The following is a 22,806-nucleotide window of genomic DNA, read 5'->3' as shown; positions in this document are numbered from 1 at the left end:
AGGACGTAGAAACATGTTGGGGGTTATAGAGGAAATTAAAAGAACAACATAAAAGTGTAATGAAAGGGTAGAAGGGCAAAAGAGGGTGAAGAAAGGAATAAAAAGTAGAGGGGAAAAACAACAATCCCCTATGAATAAGCAATAGGCAAGAGTGGGAAGGGAAAACTTTTTTCAAAGAAAACAAAGGGAGACAGGATGAAGAAGAGAGGGGAAAGGGTTAATAAAGGATGGAGGAGGATGGGAGGAAGGAGAAGAAGAGAAAGGGTAAATGGAGAGAGAGGGTGGAGGGAGAGGAGGCTACTCTTGTCCAGACTGAGCTGAAGAAGCAGCAAAGTGCTGCTTATCATTTTCAAGCACAGTTCTTGTGGATCTTTTGTCTGTGCTTCAACATTTTTTATCTTAACGCTCTTTCTTCTTTTTTAAATATTGCTCTTACTTTCGTTGCTTTGTGCATGTCTTCATATCTCTGATGTACTTTTTTACAGATGGCTTATAACTCCTGCTTCCTCCTCTCCATGTGTACACTGAGCATCTTTAAGTGTTTATGCCCATCCTCGCTTCTCCTCCTGCATTTCAGTGTTTCTCTCTTGTACTTTGTTATGCAGTCCTTGGATCCTTCAGGTGTTCTTTCTGTTTCTTGATTTCAATGTTGTTGTTTTGTTTTTGTCCTTCTTTGTAAAATACTTGCAAATCTGTATTTTTCTTCTTAAAATCTTGGATATTTGCATCTCTTTGCATTTCTTCCTGTTGTTCCTATGTCTGTAGGTGCAGTGCTTCATTAATCATTACTTGCATATCCTCTATAACTGCTTGGTCCTGTTGGTTCTTCTCCCCAAAACTCACGAGGAGTTCATTGAGAATTCAGGTTTTAAATTTCAGTTTCTATCACAAGTTATCCTTTTTGCATTTTGTGCTGGCACAAACAAGTTACTAAATATTGTCACTAAATCTCATGAGTTCTGATCGTTTTTATCTTTAACTTTTTTTGCTGCAGTAAGTGACCTTTCTGCACCCTTTACGTCAAGAGGAAATCCTCTAGGTACTTATGTCAAGTACAACCCCCCCAAAACACAAAAGCACATTACATCAATATACATCCTATTTTTTTTTATTATTTATTCATTTTAAAGATTTAATAGCTTGTTTTCCCGAAATGTTTATGTTACAATATCCTCAAATTCAGCCATTTGTAAAAACATTCATGAGGTGTGTGTATATATTTAAAATAAAAAAAAAAAAAGGGGGGGGGGGGGGCATCACCAAGTAGACACATCAATCCACACTTTCTCAGACACGTACATAAAAATGTATGCAATTGTCCTTATGTATTTTACACATACATATACACGTTTATATATAAAATACACTTCAAAAGTGTTGGTTATTTGTTCAATTGGTCGTAATTAGGATTTTTTTTTTTGTCAATCATTATCATGAAAACTGGAGAAAAGTTCCATGTAGAACAGGAAACCTATGATTGCCTGTGGCAGTCTTTCACAGAAAGACTTGAAGGCAAAAACTAAACTCAAGCCTACCCTGCCTCTACCAAACAAAAGAAGAAGAAGAGCAGATTCACCCGCTCCTCAGTACAAAAAAAAAAAAAAAAGAGGAAATAAAAGTTTTACAACTGACAACAAGTGTATGTGCCTGCAGCATTTAACTCCAGGGTATAGCTCAAATTCTCATTAGCTTTCCTTGCATCCTCATAGCTGGACGGCTGAGAAGACCAAACTGAGCTACTACACAGCTTCTTCTCAGTTCCTTGAGGAGCCCGAGAATCACGAGGTTTGAGTTCACTCATTAAAGGCTCCTCTGTCTATTAATCATCATACTGGATGATATTTAACTCGCTACCAAAACCTATAATCTTAGAGTAAACTCTCTAGTAACACAGGAGTGATTACATGTTAGGATTTGTACAATTTTGATCAAAGGGAGTGGAAACATTGGAGGTGGTGGTGGTGGGGGGGATTAAAAAAAAAAAAAAGGAAAAATAAATACAAAGCAAATCAGAATATCAGCAGGGATGTGCTGGTCTAATCACACAGTCCAAAAAAATTTAATATGCCCTTCCCCCCCCTCCTAACAGAACAACACTGCATTCAGCAAGCTTGAACATATCTCCTTTACATCATCTCAGTGAGGATAAGATGAACACACAATCCCACTTTGATTGGATCCTTCTTTTATACTTCTGACTGGAGAAGTTCTTTGTGATTGTTGTGGGCTTTTCCAACATCAAACAGTTCTCTAGGTTCAGTCCATTTATATTAATAGTCTCTCCAACCCTTCACCCTCTCTCAACCTTATTGCTGTCTGTTTAAAGACATGGTCATTTTTCACAGAGAAAGTGGTAAAATGCCATCTGTATGTACAAAAACAAACCAGCAAAAAACCACAGCCTAATCCCTGCAGGTTGAATGTAAATCCTTTAGACAATGAGAACTTTATTCTTAATGTTTTCCAGAACTCTTCTGACGTCCTCAGTGGCAGACCTTGCAGCAATTGAAAATTAGTAATAGTCTGTACATTTTTATATATATATATATTTATATTAAAAAAACCCCAAAAGAATAACAAATAACAAACAAAAAAAAAAGTAGCTGAAGTGCAAAGGAATTGTTTAAGGAGAAAGAACGGTGGAATGGTGGACAAATATACACAACAATAATACTGAAAGCCGTGATAAAATGAAGAAAATATCATGCTCCTGAGTCCAAGTGTGAGCAAAACAGGGTGACAAAAGGTACACCGAAAACAGAGAAGGTTGGAAGTTGAAGAGGGATGGAGGGACTGGATGAGTAAAGGTCTGGACGAAGATGTAGTGACAAAGTGATGGGGGAGAAGAAGAGGCTAGCTCCACAATCCTGCGTAGTTGCCGTGCAGGCCAGAACAGAGCGGTCCACCTGCTACAAACAGCTTGGTGCCAGAGTCGTCATAGCAGTGGGTGTACACTGCATTGGGGAAGGAATGAATGTCTGAGAAGTAACTCCTCCACGTCTCATCGTGATTCTGAAAGGAATATTAGAGGGTAAGTGGGCAAAGACATTGCACATGTACACCAACTACAGTTTGACTGACCACAGTTCACTGCTTGATTTGGAAAAAACAAAAAAACAAAACTGCATACCAGCCAGCCTTTTCCCGTAGTGAGCTTGAGGATGCCATCTCCAGGGCACTTCCGATACCCTCCGTTTGGATTAAAAGGGTTCTCCAGGAATCTCTGAGCCCGGATGTCATAGAAAAGAAGAGAACCTTGGCCAGTACCCACAGTCACGATGTGCTCATAGAAACTCACTGAACGGATGCCTGCACAGACAGAAAGACATGCCAATGTAAAGCTACACAGTCAACATCTACCCTCCCACCGTTTGAGCTTTCCAACTGTCGGAATCCTCTGGAACTCTGCTTTCATTTCTAACCAGACAGAGTATGTTACAACTTTTATATCACGGTGAAAAATACAATTGTTATGGATATGTTTGACACATTGGAAGGCAATCATCATTTAAACTTCATACTAAGCAAGTATGAAGGTGACTTATATTGTGCCATCAGTTGAAAACTAACTTAAAGGAGAAACCAGTAACACACCCCAGTGGTAGTGGTACCAGGTCAATCTCACACACACAGTCCAAAGATGTGCATGGTAGGTTAACTACATTGGCTGCAAGTAAAAATGCAAAGTAAAAAGTTTTTTTCCCCCTCGCTGTCAAAGACTAGTGTTAGTTGCACTGACCAACAAGTCTGAGTGTGGAACATCCTCTGCCCTTTTGGCCACCTCTTTCAATTGCAAGGTTTGCAAATACCTTGCGTCTATTTTATAAACCCAGACAGGTTGCCAGCATACTACAATCAATCTGAGTCAGTCTGCATCACTCATCTGTGACACGTCTCTTTGTAAAAGGGGATTCACCTCAACTGGTTTCTAACTGGTGGTATTCGGGATACCTTTATATATAAAGGCAAGGCTGCTGAGCACTGTCATGTTGTGATTAAAGCGCATTATTACAGTAAATGTCATTACTTGTGGAGGAAATTATCAATTTCGGTTTCAAATCTGAAGTTCTGGCTGCCCTCTGAGTGCAAGCAGATACAGTGGCTTGCAAAAGTATTCGACCCCCTTGAACTTTCCCACATTTTGTCACATTACAGCCACAAACATGAATCAATTTTATTGGAAGTCCACGTGAAAGACCAACACAAAGTGGTGCACACGTGAGAAGTGGAACGAAAATCAGACATGATTCCAAACATTTTTTACAAATAAATAACTGCAAAGTGGGGTGTGCGTAATTATTCAGCCCCCTGAGTCAATACTTTGTAGAACCACCTTTTGCTGCAATTACAGCTGCCAGTCTTTTAGGGTCTGTCTCTACCAGCTTTGCACATCTACAGACTGAAATCTTTGCCCATTCTTCTGTGCAAAACAGCTCCAGCTCAGTCAGATTAGATGGACAGCGTTTGTGAACAGCAGTTTTCAGATCTTGCCACAGATTCTCGATTGGATTTAGATCTGGACTTTGACTGGGCCATTCTAACACATGGATGTGTTTTGTTTTAAACTACTCCCTTGTTGCCCTGGCTTTATGTTTAGGGTCGTTGTCCTGCTGGAAGGTGAACCTCCGCCCCAGTCTCAATCTTCCAAGATTGCCCTGTATTTGGCTCCATCCATCTTCCCATCAACTCTGACCAGCTTCCCTGTCCCTGCTGAAGAGAAGCGCCCCCAGAGCATGATGCTGCCACCACCATATATGACAGTGGGGATGGTGTGTTCAGACTGATGTGCAGTGTTAGTTTTCGGCCACACATAGCGTTTTGCATTTTGGCCAAAAAGTTCCATTTTGGTTTCATCTGACCAGAGCACCTTCTTCCACATGTTTGCTGTGTCCCCCACATGGCTTGTGGCAAACTGCAAACAGGACTTCTTATGGTTTCCTGTTAACAATGGCTTTCTTCTTGCCACTCTTCCATAAAGGCCAACTTTGTGCAGTGCACGACTAATAGTTGTCCTATGGACAGATTCCTCCACCTGAGCTGTAGATCTCTGCAGCTCGTCCAGAGTCACCATGGGCCTCTTGGCTGCATTTCTGATCAGAGCTCTCCTTGTTCGGTCTGTGAGTTTAGGTGGGCGGCCTTTTCTTGGTAGGTTTACAGTTGTGCCATACTCCTTCCATTTCTGAATGATCGCTTGAACAGTGCTCCGTGGGATGTTCAAGGCTTGGGAAATCTTTTTGTAGCCTAAGCCTGCTTTAAATTTCTCAATAACTTTATCCCTGACCTGTCTGGTGTGTTCTTTGGACTTCATGCTGTCGTTGCTCCCAATATTCTCTTAGACAACCTCTGAGGCCGTCACAGAGCAGCTGTATTTGTACTGACATTAGATTACACACAGGTGCACTCTGTTTAGTCATTAGCACTCATCAGGCAATGTCTATGGGCAACTGACTGCACTTAGACCAAAGGGGGCTGAATAATTACGCACACCCCACTTTGCAGTTATTTATTTGTAAAAAAATGTTCGGAATCATGTATGATTTTCGTTCCACTTCTCACGTGTGCACCACTTTGTGTTGGTCTTTCACGTGGACTTCCAATAAAATTGATTCATGTTTGTGGCTGTAATGTGACAAAATGTGGGAAAGTTCAAGGGGGCCGAATACTTTTGCAAGCCACTGTAGAGTGAATTTCTGTGTATGCAGACAGCAACAGATGCTGATGGACGATTTCTGCCTATTGAAACACAACCTGATCATCACACACTTCCACGTAGTTCCATTTTATTTCCATCCTGATGCACCACAGTCACTTTCAAGACAGCAACAGACTTTATGCCGTTGCAGATGAGTTTGTTCCACATGGTCTCCAACCTCTTTTTCCCCCAAGTGTTACTGTAGCATAAGTGCACAGAATGAAGTGTTGTAGAAATATGTATGTGTGAAAAATAGTTTGTCAAGTACTTTGAGTAAACAGGCTGATAAAATGCTAAATCAAGCTCACGCCACTGTAAATTTATTGCCACCAATATGGAAAATATGTTAAATCACAACTTTACCACTCTCAGTGCCAGAATGACATTTTCTAACCTGACTGAAAGCACACTTAGTTCTACAACATGCAACATATAAATAACTTCAGTCAGCGTTTTAGATAGCTCAACTAATCTTTGATTGTATTACTGGCTCACTTCAAAAGCCAACAGGTGACTTACCACTTCCTCTCTCTCTTGAACTAACTGACTTGATGCTGTGTGTAGGTTGCCGTGGATCCAGAAAAGAAACATGGGCTTGAGAGCCTACAGCATACACTGACCAGTCCTGTCCATATGCCAGGCACACATTTTCTTTGCAATGAGGCAGCTTGGTGGACAGTATCTAGAGAAACCAACACAGACTGTTAACACTGAAGAAACTGAATTACAAAATCCTAGCATTATGAGAGAACTATTTATCATTTTGATCGCATATTAAAAATAACTAGCACTTTATTGGAAAAAGAATTACCAATACATAAAACTATAATTTGTCAATCTATGTACTGTACCTTGCACAAGTTATGCTCAGCTTTCCAGAGGTGGAAATAGCCATCCAAGGAAACAGCACCCAGTTCCTGGAAAAAAAAGAAAAAAAAAAGAAAAAGAGGAAATGCAAAAGGAAAAGGCAGGTCATAATTGGCTTAGGTCTAGAAAAACTGACACACTCCTGTGTGTCAGTTTTTCTAGACCTAAGGCTTCAGAATTCTAAGAGCTGTCGGTCTTCGTTTCATAAATGACTACCCTGACTTAGCGATGGGTAAATTTGTTCACCGTTTTAGATGCCATTAGATACTGTTTTGAGATGCAATTTGACAAACCTCAGATTCAAGTTTATTTATTAACCTAAATAACCTTAAAGTCCACAAAGAAAAGAAATTGTTTGGTGATGTGAGGCTGAGAGAACAAGATAAATCTATACTACATGTAAAAATTTGGAGCAAAGGCGTTTCATTAAAAATATTTTTAACTTTTAAGGAAAGATAATTGTTAGGTTAGCTAAAATTATAGCCATTATAAACAATATATAAAAGTTTGGTGCATCCAATCTTTTGTCGTCCTAAAGAGCAAATTCAGCAAAAGGAGACTTTGTTGCACACAACAGTCGTGTAGGTGAGTCTTACTTTATGGTTGTTATTGAAGGCCAGAGCACGGACTTTACAGTTGTATGGGTTGGTGTACTCCTTGGGGATGTCCTTGAGGGCACGGTGGGAGATGTGGGCATAGGAGGGCACTGTCTCCTCATTTTGACTCCTCTCAGCCTGGCTCATTACTTCTTCTGTAACCTCCCACAGTCCCATGGAGCCATCTCTGGACCCTACAGATTAAGACAAACAGAGCTCATGCCTATAGACTATGTGCACCTTACCATATGCTACTTCCGGTGGGGAAACTCCTGTAGGGCGCTTCGTTTCCGGTGTGATATTCGCGTCTTGTTTACGGTCAGATTTTCCAAGAAAAGTCAACCAAATGGATGAATCAAGCGGCGATTTACATTTCTCAAGATGTCTTGGGCATTTACCGAATATATCTGTAGATGATGCTCATCGACTTATCGATATTTTACCCTTGCGCCTCAGAGCAAAAGAGAGAAGGGATTGAAATTTCTCAGTACTTGTATATAGAGTTCCCTCGTTTATCGCGGGTGTTACATTCCAAAAATAACCAGCGATAGGTGAAATAGCCAGCTTTATTTTTTACAATTATTTTAGATGTTTTAAGGCTGTAAAATCCATCACTACACACACTTTATACACTTTTCTCAGACAGGCATGAACAGTTTCACACTTTTCTCTCTTGTTTAAACTCTCAAAGTTCAAACCTTCGTAAAAAAAAAAAAAAAAAAAAAAGTCCATTATAGAATGAAACCAAAGATCAAAACCTGTTTTCAGTCCCAAACATTTTTTTGAGAAATAAACAAACAGTTTATTTGTTTTTCTATAAATAATAATGACAGATTTTAGAACAAATGAATTTAACTTTAAGCGTCATTGCTTAATTTAAGCTTAATGCACTTTATAATCCAGTGCGCGGTATGGTAAAAAAAATAAAATAATAAAATACAGTGCAAAATTGCACTAAAAGAATCTGCGAAACAGCGAGGCTGCAAAAGGTGAACCGCGTTATAGCGAGGGACCACTGTAATTGTGAAGATAAGTCACAACATACCCTTGGTAAATACTAACATATAGAGACCCTTACCTGCAATCATTTATGTATTTTTTATATCCTCTGGCTTTTTTTCACGGTTTGTTGACATGCTGTGTAGGTGTGTACTGATATCGACATAACGGGGAAACATCTGGCTTTGACTATTGTTCGCCTGTACTTTGAATGCTGGACATTTCCTGTTTAAATCATAAGAACTGTCACTATACTGTGCTTCTGAGTGTGGACGATGTGTCTTCTGCATGCAGTAATGCAGTTCTGCTTGTGTTGAGTGATGTAAACAAACAATCGATCTACGCTCTTCAAACATCAAAATTGATCATTTGATTTTTTAATGACATAGCAATGGTGAGCGTTCCCACCCACTGCTCTTTGTAACTTAACGTAATCTTTCCATTTTTGTATTTTAGACATGACTTTTGAGTCCACCTTCGCAGTAGCAATTGACTGCAAAATAAAGCTACTGGAAATGTACAACCCTACATCCGGTCTTAAAACAGGAAGTTAGCATTTTCTCATGCACAGGGTCTATTATTGCCTATACTACTGACCTACACACACACACACACGCACAAGCCTAGTATGCCCCTACAGAGTAAACTGATTAATACCCATGTTCCCTCCAATGTGAATCGTGCTAACTCACCAGAAACTGCCATGTTGTCACTGATCCATGCTATTGAGAATATCCAGTCATTGTGACCATCCTGAAAAAACAAAACAAAAACAAACAGCTACAATGTCAAAGATATACAAGCTTGTACGTTTGAGGCTGGATTTCCAAATAAACACTGCTACAGTATTAGCAAAACATTATTTCAGCATTTCATTCTTCTGTGCCTGAAGGAAAGAGAACCTTAGGGAACCTGCAAGGTCAGAAGTGAAAAGCTCACAGTTAGCATGTCACAATATTCAGGCACAGGCTGTTAGCATTCAAATACACACTTAAAATTACTTACTAATCAGTGTATAGTGAACAATTTAGTGAGTTCAACATTTTTACAGTGCCTTCTAAAAGTAATGTGAGTATACTACGCTCACTTGGCCACCACTACACCTGTTTAACTGCTTGTTAAGACAAATATCTAATCAACCTCTAATCAAGTCATGCAGACATGGTCAAGACGATCTGCTAACGATCAAACAGAGTATGAAATGAAAGGCGATTTCAGTGACTTTGAACACGGCATGGTTGTTGGCTGCCTAGGCTGAGTAAAAAAAAAGAAAGAAAAAAAAAAGTAAATGGCCTGTATTTATATAGCGCTTTACTAGTTCCTAAGGACCCCAAAGCGCTTTACATATCCAGTCATCCACCCATTCACACACTGGTGATGGTAAGCTACATTGTAGCCACAGCCACCCTGGGGCGCACTGACAGAGGCGAGGCTGCCGGACACTGGCGCCACCAGGCCCTCTGACCACCACCAGTAGGCAACAGGTGAAGTGTCTTGCCCAAGGACACGACCGAGACTGTCCAAGCCGGGGCTCGAACCGGCAACCTTCCGATTACAAGGCGAACTCCCAACTCTTGAGCCACGATTGCCCAAGTAGTTCAGAAACTGTTGATCTACTGGGATTTTCCCACAAAACCAGCTCTGGGGTTGACTGAGAATGATCTAAAAACAATAACAAAAGAAAAATCGCCACACTGCTTCAACCTGATTAGACAAAAGAAAATTGAAGAAGAAGAAACAAACAAATAAAACATTGCCTTGTCTCAAAAAATGAGAATTTTCTAGTAAAGAACAAGCATGAACCATCCAGCCTTGTATGAATGCTTTCGGGTGCTGGTGATCGTATTATTGTGGTGTTGAATATTTTTTTGCCACTCTTTGGGCCCCTTAGTACCAATTAAGCATTGTTTAAATGCAACATCCTATAAGAGTATTGTTGCTGACCTTTTATGACCACAGTGTGCCCATCAGCTGATGGCTGCTTCCAGCAGAATAATGTGCCATGCCCCAAAGCTCAAATCATCTCACACTGGTTTCTTAAACATAACAATGAGTTCACTGTACTAAAACGGATTGAGATCTGGTGACTGTGGAGCCACAGTCATCAGATCTCAATCCAATAGAGCACCTTCGGGATGTGGTGGATCAGCAGATTCACATCATGTCAATATGCACAGCAAGGATCTGTAAGGAATATTTCTAGCACATAGTTGAACTCGTGCCTCAAAGAAATAAAGCAGTTCTGAAAGCAAAAACGGGACCCAAAAAGTAGCACATTACTAGTTGTCAGTATCCTGGCACTGCATACCATCAGTCACTGTGCCAAAGGAAACATGACAAACTGACAACAGCAATTGTGCAGCAGACATGATAATTGTGCTGCAAATAACAACGAAGAGACAATGATCAGTGTAGTGACAAGATATATTTTTCATTTTGTTAAATAGCTCACTATACATTCCTCTACATACAACTGCCTGTATATGAAGTATTTAATCAGTAAATTGTTTTGGTCTTACATAAGTTGTAACATGTTATGTTGGCTTCATGTTTTAAAAAGATATGATGATCAGACAGACTTGTCACTTCATTAGACTATATTCATTCATTCAGACATTGTAACACTTAACTCTATATAGTTTTAATGGCCAAAAACAAAAATGTCCATTAAAGTTCTAACCATTTTCCTCACCATTTCTTTAGAATCTACATCTGTAGCTTAATGACTGCTATGACATGCCTGCCAATCAACACAGAAAACCATCTGTCAACACAATCCCAGACCTACTTGATTTATTGACATCTCAAAAGACACTACATGATCGCACCTCTGCAATCTTGGAAACGAGTACAAATGAGCAGAGTGGTATTACAAAACGTTGGATTTAAAAGGGAAGCTTAATGCAATTATGTGTTTCCAATTAACCTTTTATTTTACAGTGACTTCACTCCATTTGTGTGGAGAGGGTACCATGCAGAGTGGAGCAGACATGGAAAAGGAAAACAGCATTACTGTCATTACAATGACTACTCATTATACTACTGAATAAGTGGAATTAAAGCATCTCAGCAATTTTGAATGCCTAAAATCGCTAGAACTGTTTAATGAATGTTGTCTGGTATATGGAAAGTTTGATATCATTTCTAAAGCAGGAAAAGTGGATTAATCACTATTATCAATAACCAAATGTCAGGAAACAACCAAACAGTTCAAACTACTTACATCGCCAACACAAACAGGGTCTAGTGTAGGGAGTTGATAGATGGCCAGGCTGTTAGGATTGTCTCCTCCTGTGGCAAGCAGTGTCCTCGAGGGGTTGAGTTCAATAGCGTGGATCCCACAGCCTTGCTGGTCCAACCGGGTATGGGAGATTTCTGTTAAGTGATAATTGCGACCAGGCACCACTGGACCCACCTCTCCAGAGCCTCCATCACGACACTCCCTGTCTTTCAGCATGGGAATGCGTGTGATCTGTCCTGTCAGTACATCAACTACAAAAAGCTGAAAGTACATGAAGGAAATACAGCTAGTTGGCCAAAAATGTGTGAGGACAATTGAAAAAATTCTGACTAAGCTCACTCAAGAATGTTTACTTGATTTAGCTGATTTAAGATCGATCTTTATCTCTTTATAATGAAATTAAATGAGGTCATGTAAACCTACTGATTAAGTGGGATTTCTGGCAAACATTATTATAACATATGGAAAAGCCTAACTAGCTAATATAGATCACAAATAAAAAGGGCATCTTACCGTGTTGCATTTTGTCCCACACACCACCTGCCGATGATTGAGCCACTGTGAGGCAAACACTTTGTTGAGCCGCCCGAGAGAAAACTCCCTCTCCTTAAGAATGCCGGGGAGCCTGCCGGCTGCAAAGCCACGCAGGCTCCTCTGGAGCCTCAACTCATGCTGTTGTTGAGGTCTGAACTCCCGCCCCCGCAGAGCACATACCACAGAGCGTCGACTGCACCACCACTGCTGGGCATGACGTGAAGAACAAGAAACACGGCTTCGCTTGTGTGGCGCCTGACACCAACCCAGCTGTGAAAAGAGAGGGAAATAAAATTAAAAACAAAATGTCTTAGTTATTATGTTGAATGTGCAATTTTGGAGATTGAATCATAAAAACAAAGGGATTACTATTACCAACACAAAACAAATGAGATTTGAATGTATGTGAATTTCAGACTTCTTCGTGCCTATTTCAATGTCTCAGCTTATTCATGCTGAGCCATACCCATCTATCTCCCACATGACTGTGGACACAGCTTGTACACAGAGACTTGAGAGAATTATCAGAGCATTTACATTTGAACATCGAGTAGTTGAGCTGGCTGTCTAAAACGGTTGCAAAGTCAAAGGGTTTTTGTGGGGTCTAATGACAAACTGTAATATCACTGATGATAAACACTTTTCTAAAAGGGTTTTGATCATGTCATGTTTGTGTGATGTTTGTCCATTAATACATTAATTTAACTTTTGCAACAATTAGTGGCTTTCTTGGCCAATGAATACTAAACTCTGGCCATATGATTAAAGCACTATCCACATTTTACAGTTTACAACCTCAGCGCTTAAAATGTTAAATAAACAGAAACAGAATCAGACTCATACTGTGTGCGATTGCTTTGGGGCATTTCAGATCCTGAATATGGGCTAATATGTAAACATATAGAGGCACAGGGTCCCCAGGACATCATTCTCACTGCTATTAAGTACACACTAGTGGCAAATCAGACTACTTAAAAAAAATAAATCATCTCATTTTCCATCCAATACAATTACAAATGTTGATTAATAATTCTCTCACACTAAGCAAACCAATTATAAGCCGGATCACAGGTCTTGAACAATGGAAGAAAAACACTCAGTATTTGTGACTTTGTATGTCAAAGGAAGCCATTGTGCCATGTTGTTTTTGTCGTTCTTTCTTGTACTGTTTGAACATTTTGCCGGTTTTGTTCAATGCTGGAAAACTATTCTGACAATCTGACTCAAATCTACCGATGGCGGTGGCTCCATGGGCCTGAGAGGTGCACTAGAAGCAGGTCGTGATTACTGTGACCAGTCTCACACGTTCTGGTTCAGGTCAAACACGTTTTTTTCTGATGTGCTGGACTCAGTACTGGCTATTTTGGCATGCCTACTCGATACGGTATTTCATTTGTCGACAAACGTCCAATTCGGGGCGTGGACGCAACCAATCTACGGTTAGTCCGTACATACGGGAAATGGCTAGTCAGTTTAACAGTTAACGTTTCAGCTAGCGTTAGCTGTATAGCTATCTATGCCTGATAACACTACTGAGCTATTTATAAGATCAAATCTGCTTTTATTTTTGATCGGAAGGTAACGAGAGACGGCAATATTAGAGAAAAGGACTGCCAGCAGTATCCAGCCAAATCTGATAAAGAGAATAATAGCACAAATAACGTGGCTAACATTAGCTGTCAGATTGACAACGGACTGCCGTTGGCTAACGATATGTTAATATAAGCGGGTACTTTCAAATCGAAATATATTATGTTATTTGAAACAATACAGAATTGTTACTGTTTGTTGCATGCTTTTTCCATATAGCGAAGCTGTTAAATGTTATAATGCAAGTAAAAATCTGTCATAACATCTTATATCAGCTAAATCTGGCTAACTCACTGCTAATTAGCATCCCAACATAACAGTTTAGCTAGCTAATATGGACCCGCACCGGTTTCCGCCTACCTGTTGTTGGTCCTTGGGCTCTCCTGCCTTCCTTTTCCTGCTAACTGTTTTCTTCGCCATAATCTGACACACACAGTTCCCTCACCCACATGGAGGGTAAAAGTGACGCTGGACACTGGATCATATAATGGCGATGTCTATTTTGTTCCTTGGCCCTCAAAGGCAGCGTCCAGCGAAGAGGAAAGGCGATCACATACGGGTGAGGTTCGTTAAATCGCAAACTAAAATTATCCCCGAACGTCCTCAGATAGCGTACTTACTCGCCTCTCAAAAATCTCTACACTCAGTCCGTGTAAACTATTCACTGCCGAGCTAGTAGCTTGCTCTTTTTCCTTGTCAGGTCGCGTCAGCGGCAACGGCGAAGGCAGCGCGCAGCCGCACTGAAATTAAACATCAACAAAAACAAGGTCGTACGAGAACGTCAAACGTGCTCGTTCACGTTAAACTGCGTGGTACCATTGACCCGATCGTGTGACGTCAGAGCTGTCGTTTGACACACTAGATTACTACTGTATTTTCGTTGTTGTTTTTAATATGGGTATTTTAACATTGATTTAAATTTATATTCAATATATGTTCAATAATATAGAGCTGATATCTATAACTGTTTAATTTGGTTGAAATAGCTATTAATAGTTTGTTGAAACATATTCTGTTTGCTCACAGATGGTATTTCTAAACATTTTACACATTCTTATGACAGAGACAGTGGTGTAGGGTGGCTTGTTCTCCAGTTGGAGTTGGCCATCTACCCTTCAAATGCCAATGCATCCCTGGGAAAGAAATCAACCCCCAAGTTGCTCCTGTTGGTGGACAAACACCCTATATGTGTGTGAGTGTGTGAATGTAAAGCCCTTTGTAGAGCCCCAAAAGGAGCTGTACAATGTTAAAAGGCACTGTATAGAAGCAGACAATTCACCATTACAGGCGGCTTACTGGATTTTTCCGAAGTTGACTTATTGTTGGCATGAGCACCCAAGTATGGAATCACAAAGCTGATAAGCACTTTAACTCATTGAACTCTAGTCTTGTCCGTTTTTATACCTTGATAAATGCAGGCAGGATACGTTTGGCCTCTCTGCTGTTGTATACTCTGCTGACTAGGCGTCAGGTGTGCCCGTTGGATGTTTCCAGTTGCTAGTGACAATACCAATTCTCTGTATTTACTCTGTCTCTTCCTCTAAACAGAGAGAAAATAAATATAGACATGTTTCCTAACCTGAGAAAAAGAAAAAAAAAAGAAAGAAAAAAAGCCATCTCACCACTCAAAGGATGTGCACATTTAATCATTTCCAAATGATAATGAGGAAACTGAACATTTTCTGAATCACATTGTAGGACTTTGGGAAAGACACTTACCCACCATTTATTATAATATTAAAATATTTCAATGTTCATTAGATGGAGACTGATCATCGATGGAGATTTAAATATATAAATGCTTAAATATGATCGCCTAAATGAGAAACCAGTTGCGCTTCATCCTTGCACAACTCCGATGTTAGAATGAAAGCAAAGGTCAATTGGAAGTTCAGATTAGATTTTTTTCTATAATCTCTCCAGGGTGTGGGGCTGTCAGAGAAGAGGCAAGTGGACACCAGCTTTACCTATAATTAACAAAGCTACGCGAAAGTCAAGTACGGACACTATAATACCACTTGTGTGTTTGTATGTCTTCTTTAGCTTGGTAAATAGAAAGGAAGGCAATTAAAAGTTAAAAATAAAAAACTGAAACTTACTTGTTGACATTTCAGTTTCAAAAGGCTGGATGATGACGCAACGCCTTGCTGAAACCAATAATGCAAAGTTTTAACCACCCCAACACTTTGGGAATTTACTGCAAACGTGTTCATCTTTGTTTGAATGGTACCGTGTATTTTTCAGACATTTGTCACTAATATCTTAGTAAAATAATTTCCCTATTGGCAAAATAAACCAAAAAAACAAACCAAACAGACTGATGGTTAGAAGTGGTCTCCTCTCATTTGAGCTAGTCCGAGTAAAGTTTCAGTTCTCTGAGTCACCCTTTGCTTACATTAAGCCCTTAATTGTTACCATGCCTTTCACAATCCCCATCAAACCAGACACACTTTTTTAATACCGAACTCAGCAGGTCCATTACCACGTGTATAAAAGATAAAAGAGGAATTCTTTTAAACAATTTCAACCCAATTGACATCATGGAAAATGTTTTCGACTTTTTCATTTAAATGTTCCGTTTAAGACTATGGAGATGTCGACCAAACTAAAATCTGAATGAACACATATCTTACTCGTAGGGAAAAACAGTGAACCAAGAAAAAGTATTGTTTGCGTTCGTGGTATGAAATCCAAAAAGCAAACAAACAAACAAAAAAAACAGTGTGTGAATGACAGAAATCTCTAAAATCAAAGCTTTTCCGGTAAAATTTCCAGCAAGGCCAGCAGACCATTTCTCCTCTCCCAAAATCACTTGAGGCTCAAAGTGCCAAGTCAAAAGTCAAACAATATGAAATGACTCTATTGCACTGTGACGTGGCTGCAAAAGCAACCCTCACATTTCTCTGTCTTTCTTTAAACCCCGCCCCCCCCCACTGTTTTCCAGTGAAAGTTAAAACCATCACTTTTGCAAGTTAACATATCTTACATTATTATATCAACCTCTTTATTTTTAAATCAAAGTGTCAGTGTTCTATTTTAAATAAGTTGATAATTATGAAAGGTGTGTGCCCGTGCGGTATGTGACACATCAGTGCCAATACATCATGGGATATTTCTCAATTTCTTACACCTCTCCTACTCCTTCAAGCAGGCTTTCCAGTGCAGGTCAAAGAGCACAATGGGGCAGTAGTACTCTTGTGTTCATACTTATGATGACAAATGATCTATTAATGCAATTCCTAAAACAGAAAGCAAAGAAACTGAATTTGAAACCAACATGAAAAGTGCCCAAAATGAACTGTAAAAACCAACAAGAATGAGTGAAAGCATAAAGTAGAACAGAAACAGGTGCGGGCACACCAGCACAGAGGTCACTCCTTGCGAGTCAGTTCTCTGTCTGTGCTTTTTCCCCCTCTTTTGTTTTTATTTGTTAATGTAAAACTGTTCTGTTTGAAGAAAGCGTCCACAAGCCCACCTATCCCCTCCACTGTCTACTAGGTCTGCTGTGAGCAGTGGAAGATGGCAGGTTTTTTTTTTTAGAGATTCTAAAGTTCAAACTGGTCATTCGTGGATGCACCCAGAGTTTGTAACCAGCTCCTCCTTATTCGGCTTTGCGTTTAGTTTTGTTTTTTGCCTGCAGTCAGATAAACACTTCCAAGTGGAAGCAAATCAGAATGGCATCAACTGCCACAGCTCAGTTATTCCTCCTATTCACGAATATCCTAGCAGTACCAAATCCTGGAACACCCTCAAGAAGCATGGTTACAGTTTAACCTCCTCCACTCTAGGCACAGTCATTAAGAAGTGCTGACACACAATGCGGTTTAGCACAGAGAAATACAACAGTCTCCCAGCAGTCCCTTCCACAGCCAAGGCAAGGACAGGGCATGGTATGATAGGGCGGGTGGAAGGAAAGGGGCTGTTGGGTGGTAGTGGGAGGCATGCCCTGGGTAGAGCTTTGGTTAGCCAACTGGCTAGGTTCAGCTAGCCGTGGCACGAGCCATCAGGTCCTCCAAAGCCTTGTCCTGATCGTTGTTGTGGACTAGCAGCACCTCTTTGATGGTATCCCGCTCAAATCCCATTTCACCAAATCTTGACATCAGCTCAAGAAACTGCAATGCCTAGGAAGAGTGAAAAATATGTTGAAATTACATTGTTGTTGTTCTTATTGTATTCTTAAACCTTTTTAGCCTCTCAGGTCCACTGACAGTTTTTCCTCATCTTTTTGAGATGTATATTTGGTCGTACAAACCTTTTCTTCTGAGCACTGGTACATCTCTAAACATTCCTCCACTGCACTTTCATCAAAGCCACGTTCACACAGACGACCATGGACAAATAGATAGTCCAGTACCTTGGACAGACAATAAGTAAATGTTTATTATGTGTGAAGTAAAACAAAAACTAATTCAAATACGCACATAAAAGACAACTTTAATAGCAATGTGGTACTAATAGGTTTTGTAAGTTTTTACAGTGAACCGAAATAACATCATATTAAAGTTCTTACTCTGTAATTCCTGCTCTGTGAGCCTATCATCTCACATTACTGAGTCACAATTCTACCTCATTACTCAAACTTCACCAGGTCAATGTAGATCACTTATACCAGTTATACCACATTTACTCATAATTTTCATAATCATCTAACCATGGACAAACATTGTATCATTGGTTTTAAGTATTTCATACTAGCTCTACACAACCTGATCTATTGCCTTAACTTTTCACAAAAAGAGTGAGTGGAGTGCAAAACATTTATTTTAATACATGTGCACACTGACAAAAACATATAGACAAAACGAAGTGCTAAGCACCAGGCAGCAAATAGGTTATGAATCCAAATTTGTGCACGTTGGAGTAGGAGGGAGTCACACCTGCTCCACATTCTGCCCTTGTCTTTGCATGGCCCGCAGGACGCCTTCATAAGAGTAGCCCATGCCCACAAGCGTCTCCACACACTGACGCTCGCTGGGAGTCATGCTGAGGAGGGCTCCACCACACGGTAGACCAGCAGATCCTGACCCTAGAATGGCCTAATGGCGGTGGGGGCAAAAGCATGAATATCAATACAGCTCAAAGAACTGTTTTTAACCATCCCTTGATATGCGCTTTTAATATTTTTATGTATCAAACATGTCGAGTCTTCATGAAGGGGAATGTATGTTTTCTACTTGCACAGTCAGCCCGCATGCAGTGTATGGTTTTGGGACCAAAGACAAAGCAAAGTTTGGGCATTTTTTAAATTTTTAATTCTGCAGGTTTTTTTTAATATGGCACAGAAGCATTGAAATTTTGTAACATGATAAGTTAACATCTAAAGTGCATGGTAGACTATTTAATACACCTAAAGCGAAAAGAATTTCCCATAGAGCCATATTATTATTTTATTTTATTTTTTTAAAAACGAAAAAATAGACTTCACCTTGCATAAAAATAAATAGGAGACTTGCATAGTTTCACTGTTGCAGAGTAGAGCTCTGCAGCGTGCTCACAACACTTGTGTACGCTCTTGCCTGGTTAACCAAGTTTCATTATTATAGTGGAAGTTGCAGCTGAAGTGTTCAATGTATACACTGAATTATACTCACAGGCTTTGGTGTACCACTCTTGGTGTGGCTGGCTAGCTCAGGAGCAACAATAACCTGGGCCTTGGGCATGGTTGGTGGGCTGCCATTGGGCAGGTTCTGTCGGGGAGCAGGAACGGTGGTGGGGAGAGGAGTGTATCTCAGTGGTTCTGGGTCACCAGAATCAGAGAGCTTGGGGAAAGTCAGAGAGCGAATGTTACAAGGGCGATCGTCTGTGTCAAATGCTGCTCTTCCAGGATGCCCAACTCTGTCCATGTCTAGCAAGGCAACCAACCCGTTGGGTTTGTGGGCAAAGCCTGGTTTGGATGAGAGGCTGGTGTTGATGCTGGGTGGGGATGGGCTGTTTCCACGTGATGTTGGCCCTAGCTGAGAAATCTCTGGTGGGGAAACAGAAGGAGGATGCTGTGGCTGAGGTTGAGCTTGAGGTTGAGGCTGACTCTGGAGGATGTTTCTCAGTTCCTCCTTATCGTCTAAAGTTTTGAGTTCCAGCTTGTCAAAGGGATCTTCTTCCCGCTCAAAATCAGCTAAATTGAGGCTGTGTAGCTGAGGAGTGCTGGGTTGGGTGTTCCGGTGGTCAAAGCTTCGAGCAGGCAGCGGAGTGAGGATGGCATTATGGCTCAGCCCTGCAAGAACAGGGTTCAGCGCTGGTGGTGGAAGGTCCTGGTCCTCTGCAGCAGACTGGAGTTTCTTCCCTCCACCACCATCAACCTCCTGGGCCTTGGCCAAACGCTTCCTGCTCTCTGCCTCCTGCTTGGCTGCAGCCTCTTCTGCTCTGGCTTCTGCCGCTCTGGCCTCAGCCAGTTCTGCCCCCCAGCGCACACTACGTTTCTCGAGAGAAAAGTCATACTGTGGAAAAGAAGAATGATAGGTGTTAAGGGGTGAACAGGACACAAAGTAAAAGAGAAAATATTTACTGTATTAAATTGAGAATAACAGTAACACAAATGATTCCCTCGCATCTCATCTTCAACTACCAAAAATGATGTGCAGAGCTGCATTTATGCCACAGCTAACATCTGTGGGAAAAAACCCACCTTTGTGTCCGCCAATGCAGAGCCGAAGTCTGGCAAAGAGAAACCAACAGGCAGACCCACTTTGGCTGGACAACGGAATTTATCATTTATCTTGAAGGGAACATCATCAAGATAGCTGATGGGTCCTGTGCACATTAAAAAACAAGGAGAAAGTAAGTATACTTTACAGAAAGCACACTGCAGATAAAGGCACCAACAGAGCTAACAGTAAGACAACAAAGTACTAAAAATAAGTCCTTGCCATTGTTGTATGCATCTGAGCCAGACTTCCTTGCAGCCATTTAGAGTCTGAAAACAGAAATAAGCATGCTGGTTAGTGGTCAGTGAGAGTACCGTGATTTTTTTTTTAAATTTAGTGATAAAAGAGAGCAAAGGGTTATAAGCTATAGGCTACCATATTTTAAAATGTTGTGCCACTATGAAACCAGCACAAAGTAGACTTCCACAGCCTTTCTTCCACCAGTTTGCCAACATATGTAATATTTTGTCTAATATGGGATATTTGCACTAAAGTATGTTGTTTTGAGAAATGCCAATTTGACATGTCTAATTAAAGCACAAGAGAAATAACATGCCTTCATACTGTAGTGCAATTCCTTTTAGATTGGAAATAGCTTTATTTGCCTTTGTGCATTATGTTGCCCAGTATCTTCAAGTTATATAATCCTGTTATTTGGTAATGCTGTGCAACAAAGCCTGACATTATGGACACAGACGTTACTGTTTTCAAATCTGCGAAACAGAGAACTTTGATCTGTGAGCTGGTGTGCAGACCAGCTTCCAGCAGAAAATATTTTGAAGCCGATTTAATTAACTTTGAAGTGCTCTGTGTTTTTAAAAGAAAGAGCATTTCAGATTTCCTCAGGCTAAAGTGGACACAAACACTGTATCACCTGGTTTACTGACACACTAGGATAATTTACCTGGCACTTCCTGAATAAATGAAAATGAACACCCAAGTCTACAGATGTTTACATGTTTTAGTTCCGTGTCACTTCCAAACAACTGAGACAAATCAATCATGATCACAAGACATCTCGTGATTGGGGTGCATCTATTTTATCAGATGTCTTAAGTACGAAGACGTTAGCTTAGTAGCGCCACAATAATTGGTAGGGTGTAGTAGTTGGTGATAACGTTATATAACAAAACACCGAGTCAATTGGTCCTCTATCTACTTTCACAAATGATCTTATAACGATTTCCTTCTGGCTCTGGTATAATGTTTCTGCTTCAAACCACGATTAGAGTTAAAACATATTAGATATTATAAATCACACGATTATAGTCATTTATAATATCGCAGACAGCGGTGGCTGACTCATGAAGGTAAATAAGTTTGAGTAACTTAACTGCGAAGCTAAAACGAGAACGAAAGCACCGCGATAATAGTCGAAAACACATTTTCAGACAGCGATGAGTTAAACCAGACTATTGCAATAGTCCCATTTTACACGTATGTGTCATAAAATATTCCCCCAAGTACGATATATTCGTAAGCTAGTGGCACTAAAGTTATGATAGCCTTAGCTTCAAGCTAAGCCAGTCTACACTCTTAGGGTACTTCCAGCTCAGCGCACTAACAGTTTCACAGTGACGGTGATAGTTAAACAAGCCAGCGTCGGATATAGCAGTAGTTTACTCGACATTTTAGGACTCTAAAAGCCAAATTATTTAACTCGCTGACAGTCACCACTAGATAGTGGCTAACTATCTTGGTGGAATGTCATTAAACCTTTTTTCGGCGGCTCCCTTATTTACACGGGGTCGCCACGACGAAAGATCCGCATATTTTGATTTGGCAGACACTAGATGCCCTTTCTGACGCATCCCAAAAGGGATGCATGTCTCCACCTCGACTCGAACCATATAACCGTCGGACGTTAGGCGAATATGTAAACCACTATTCATGCTAATAAGCTTAGCTTCGCCAGTGGCCTGTTTGTTATGTGGCCGGACAGGACAGGCTGCTGCCTGTGCTGCCACCGCCCCTGACATTAAACCGAGCTCATAGAAAAGAACATGCCGCTCTCACCAGTATCTGCTCCGTCTTGTTCTTTCAAAATCCAAACGACGCTTTATATCGCTGCCACTCCAATTTAAGCTAATCTCCGATTCGGTTTTATTTATACTGAAACCTCTTTCCTGCTTCAGCGTAGGTCGCCATCTTGATTTGTCAACCTCCCCTCCACTGGTTCCTGTCTGACGTCACTCGGATGCACGGCACAACGGCAGGCACACGAACACAAAATCTGTTGATTTAAACTACACAAAATGAGTATTTTAATAAACAGTCACAGCCAGGTTATAGAATAACAATGTTGAGTGGTTGCTATATTATCGCAATGCTTATTTGACGTATGGCTATGGAAAGATTAAATATCAATTTAAGTCAGGGCTGGACTGGGACAAAAAAATCGGCTAGAGACCGGCCCACCAGGTATTATAGGAAAAGCCATAAAGCCTTTGAATGAAACAAAAGCTGTCGTGACAGTGACGTACACTGTCTTGTGTATGTAGAGGTGGCCCCATGATCGGAAGGTCGGGGGTTCGATTCCCCTGAACAGCTACCCTGAGGTACCCCTGAGCAAGGTACCATCCCTACACACTGCTCCCTGGGCGCCCAATGGCTGCCCACTGCTTCACTGAATGGGTTAAATGCAGA

The 22,806-nt window shown here is 40.7% G+C and overlaps 2 protein-coding genes across 2 annotated transcripts; both read right to left on the bottom strand.

The window, feature by feature from the left end:
• Window positions 1–1,393: 1,393 nt before the first annotated feature.
• dcaf12 (DDB1 and CUL4 associated factor 12) lies at window positions 1,394–14,282 on the bottom strand. Its single transcript, XM_085406047.1, has 9 exons — window positions 13,880–14,282; window positions 11,909–12,199; window positions 11,378–11,656; window positions 8,847–8,907; window positions 7,156–7,349; window positions 6,544–6,609; window positions 6,212–6,374; window positions 3,131–3,309; window positions 1,394–3,012 (listed from the first exon to the last, which is right to left on the bottom strand). The coding sequence occupies exons 1-9, from the start codon at window positions 13,937–13,939 to the stop codon at window positions 2,854–2,856; spliced, it is 1,452 nt and encodes a 483-aa protein (XP_085262173.1). The 5' UTR covers window positions 13,940–14,282; the 3' UTR covers window positions 1,394–2,853.
• Window positions 14,283–15,144: 862 nt separating this feature from the next.
• On the bottom strand, window positions 15,145–22,328 carry ubap1 (ubiquitin associated protein 1). Its single transcript, XM_085406046.1, has 7 exons — window positions 22,177–22,328; window positions 20,383–20,429; window positions 20,142–20,266; window positions 19,111–19,953; window positions 18,397–18,555; window positions 17,772–17,873; window positions 15,145–17,640 (listed from the first exon to the last, which is right to left on the bottom strand). The coding sequence occupies exons 2-7, from the start codon at window positions 20,420–20,422 to the stop codon at window positions 17,500–17,502; spliced, it is 1,410 nt and encodes a 469-aa protein (XP_085262172.1). The 5' UTR covers window positions 20,423–20,429; window positions 22,177–22,328; the 3' UTR covers window positions 15,145–17,499.
• Between the last annotated feature and the right edge of the window lie 478 nt (window positions 22,329–22,806).

This window comes from Rhamphochromis longiceps, linkage group LG5, assembly GCF_057381845.1.
Source record: "Rhamphochromis longiceps isolate RC_006_pf linkage group LG5, R_longiceps_female_GT1.1, whole genome shotgun sequence".
Taxonomy (NCBI): Eukaryota; Metazoa; Chordata; class Actinopteri; order Cichliformes; family Cichlidae; genus Rhamphochromis; species Rhamphochromis longiceps.
The sequence above is the reverse complement of the archived record's forward strand: the minus strand, read 5'-3'. Positions and strand labels throughout refer to the sequence as shown.

Bases quoted from the DNA above. Each gene is read 5' to 3' on its own strand.
- dcaf12 (XM_085406047.1), bottom strand. From the start codon at position 13,939: ATGGCGAAGAAAACAGTTAGCAGGAAAAGGAAGGCAGGAGAGCCCAAG. The intron at 11,657-11,908 runs GTAAGATGCCCT...ATGTACTTTCAG, and splicing joins GTGGGACAAAATGCAACACG to CTTTTTGTAGTTGATGTACT. The intron at 7,350-8,846 runs GTGAGTTAGCAC...CTTAATCTGTAG, and splicing joins TGACAACATGGCAGTTTCTG to GGTCCAGAGATGGCTCCATG.
- ubap1 (XM_085406046.1), bottom strand. From the start codon at position 20,422: ATGGCTGCAAGGAAGTCTGGCTCAGATGCATACAACAATG. The intron at 20,267-20,382 runs GCAAGGACTTAT...TAATGTGCACAG, and splicing joins CTCAGATGCATACAACAATG to GACCCATCAGCTATCTTGAT. The intron at 19,954-20,141 runs GTGGGTTTTTTC...TCTTTTCCACAG, and splicing joins CTGCATTGGCGGACACAAAG to TATGACTTTTCTCTCGAGAA.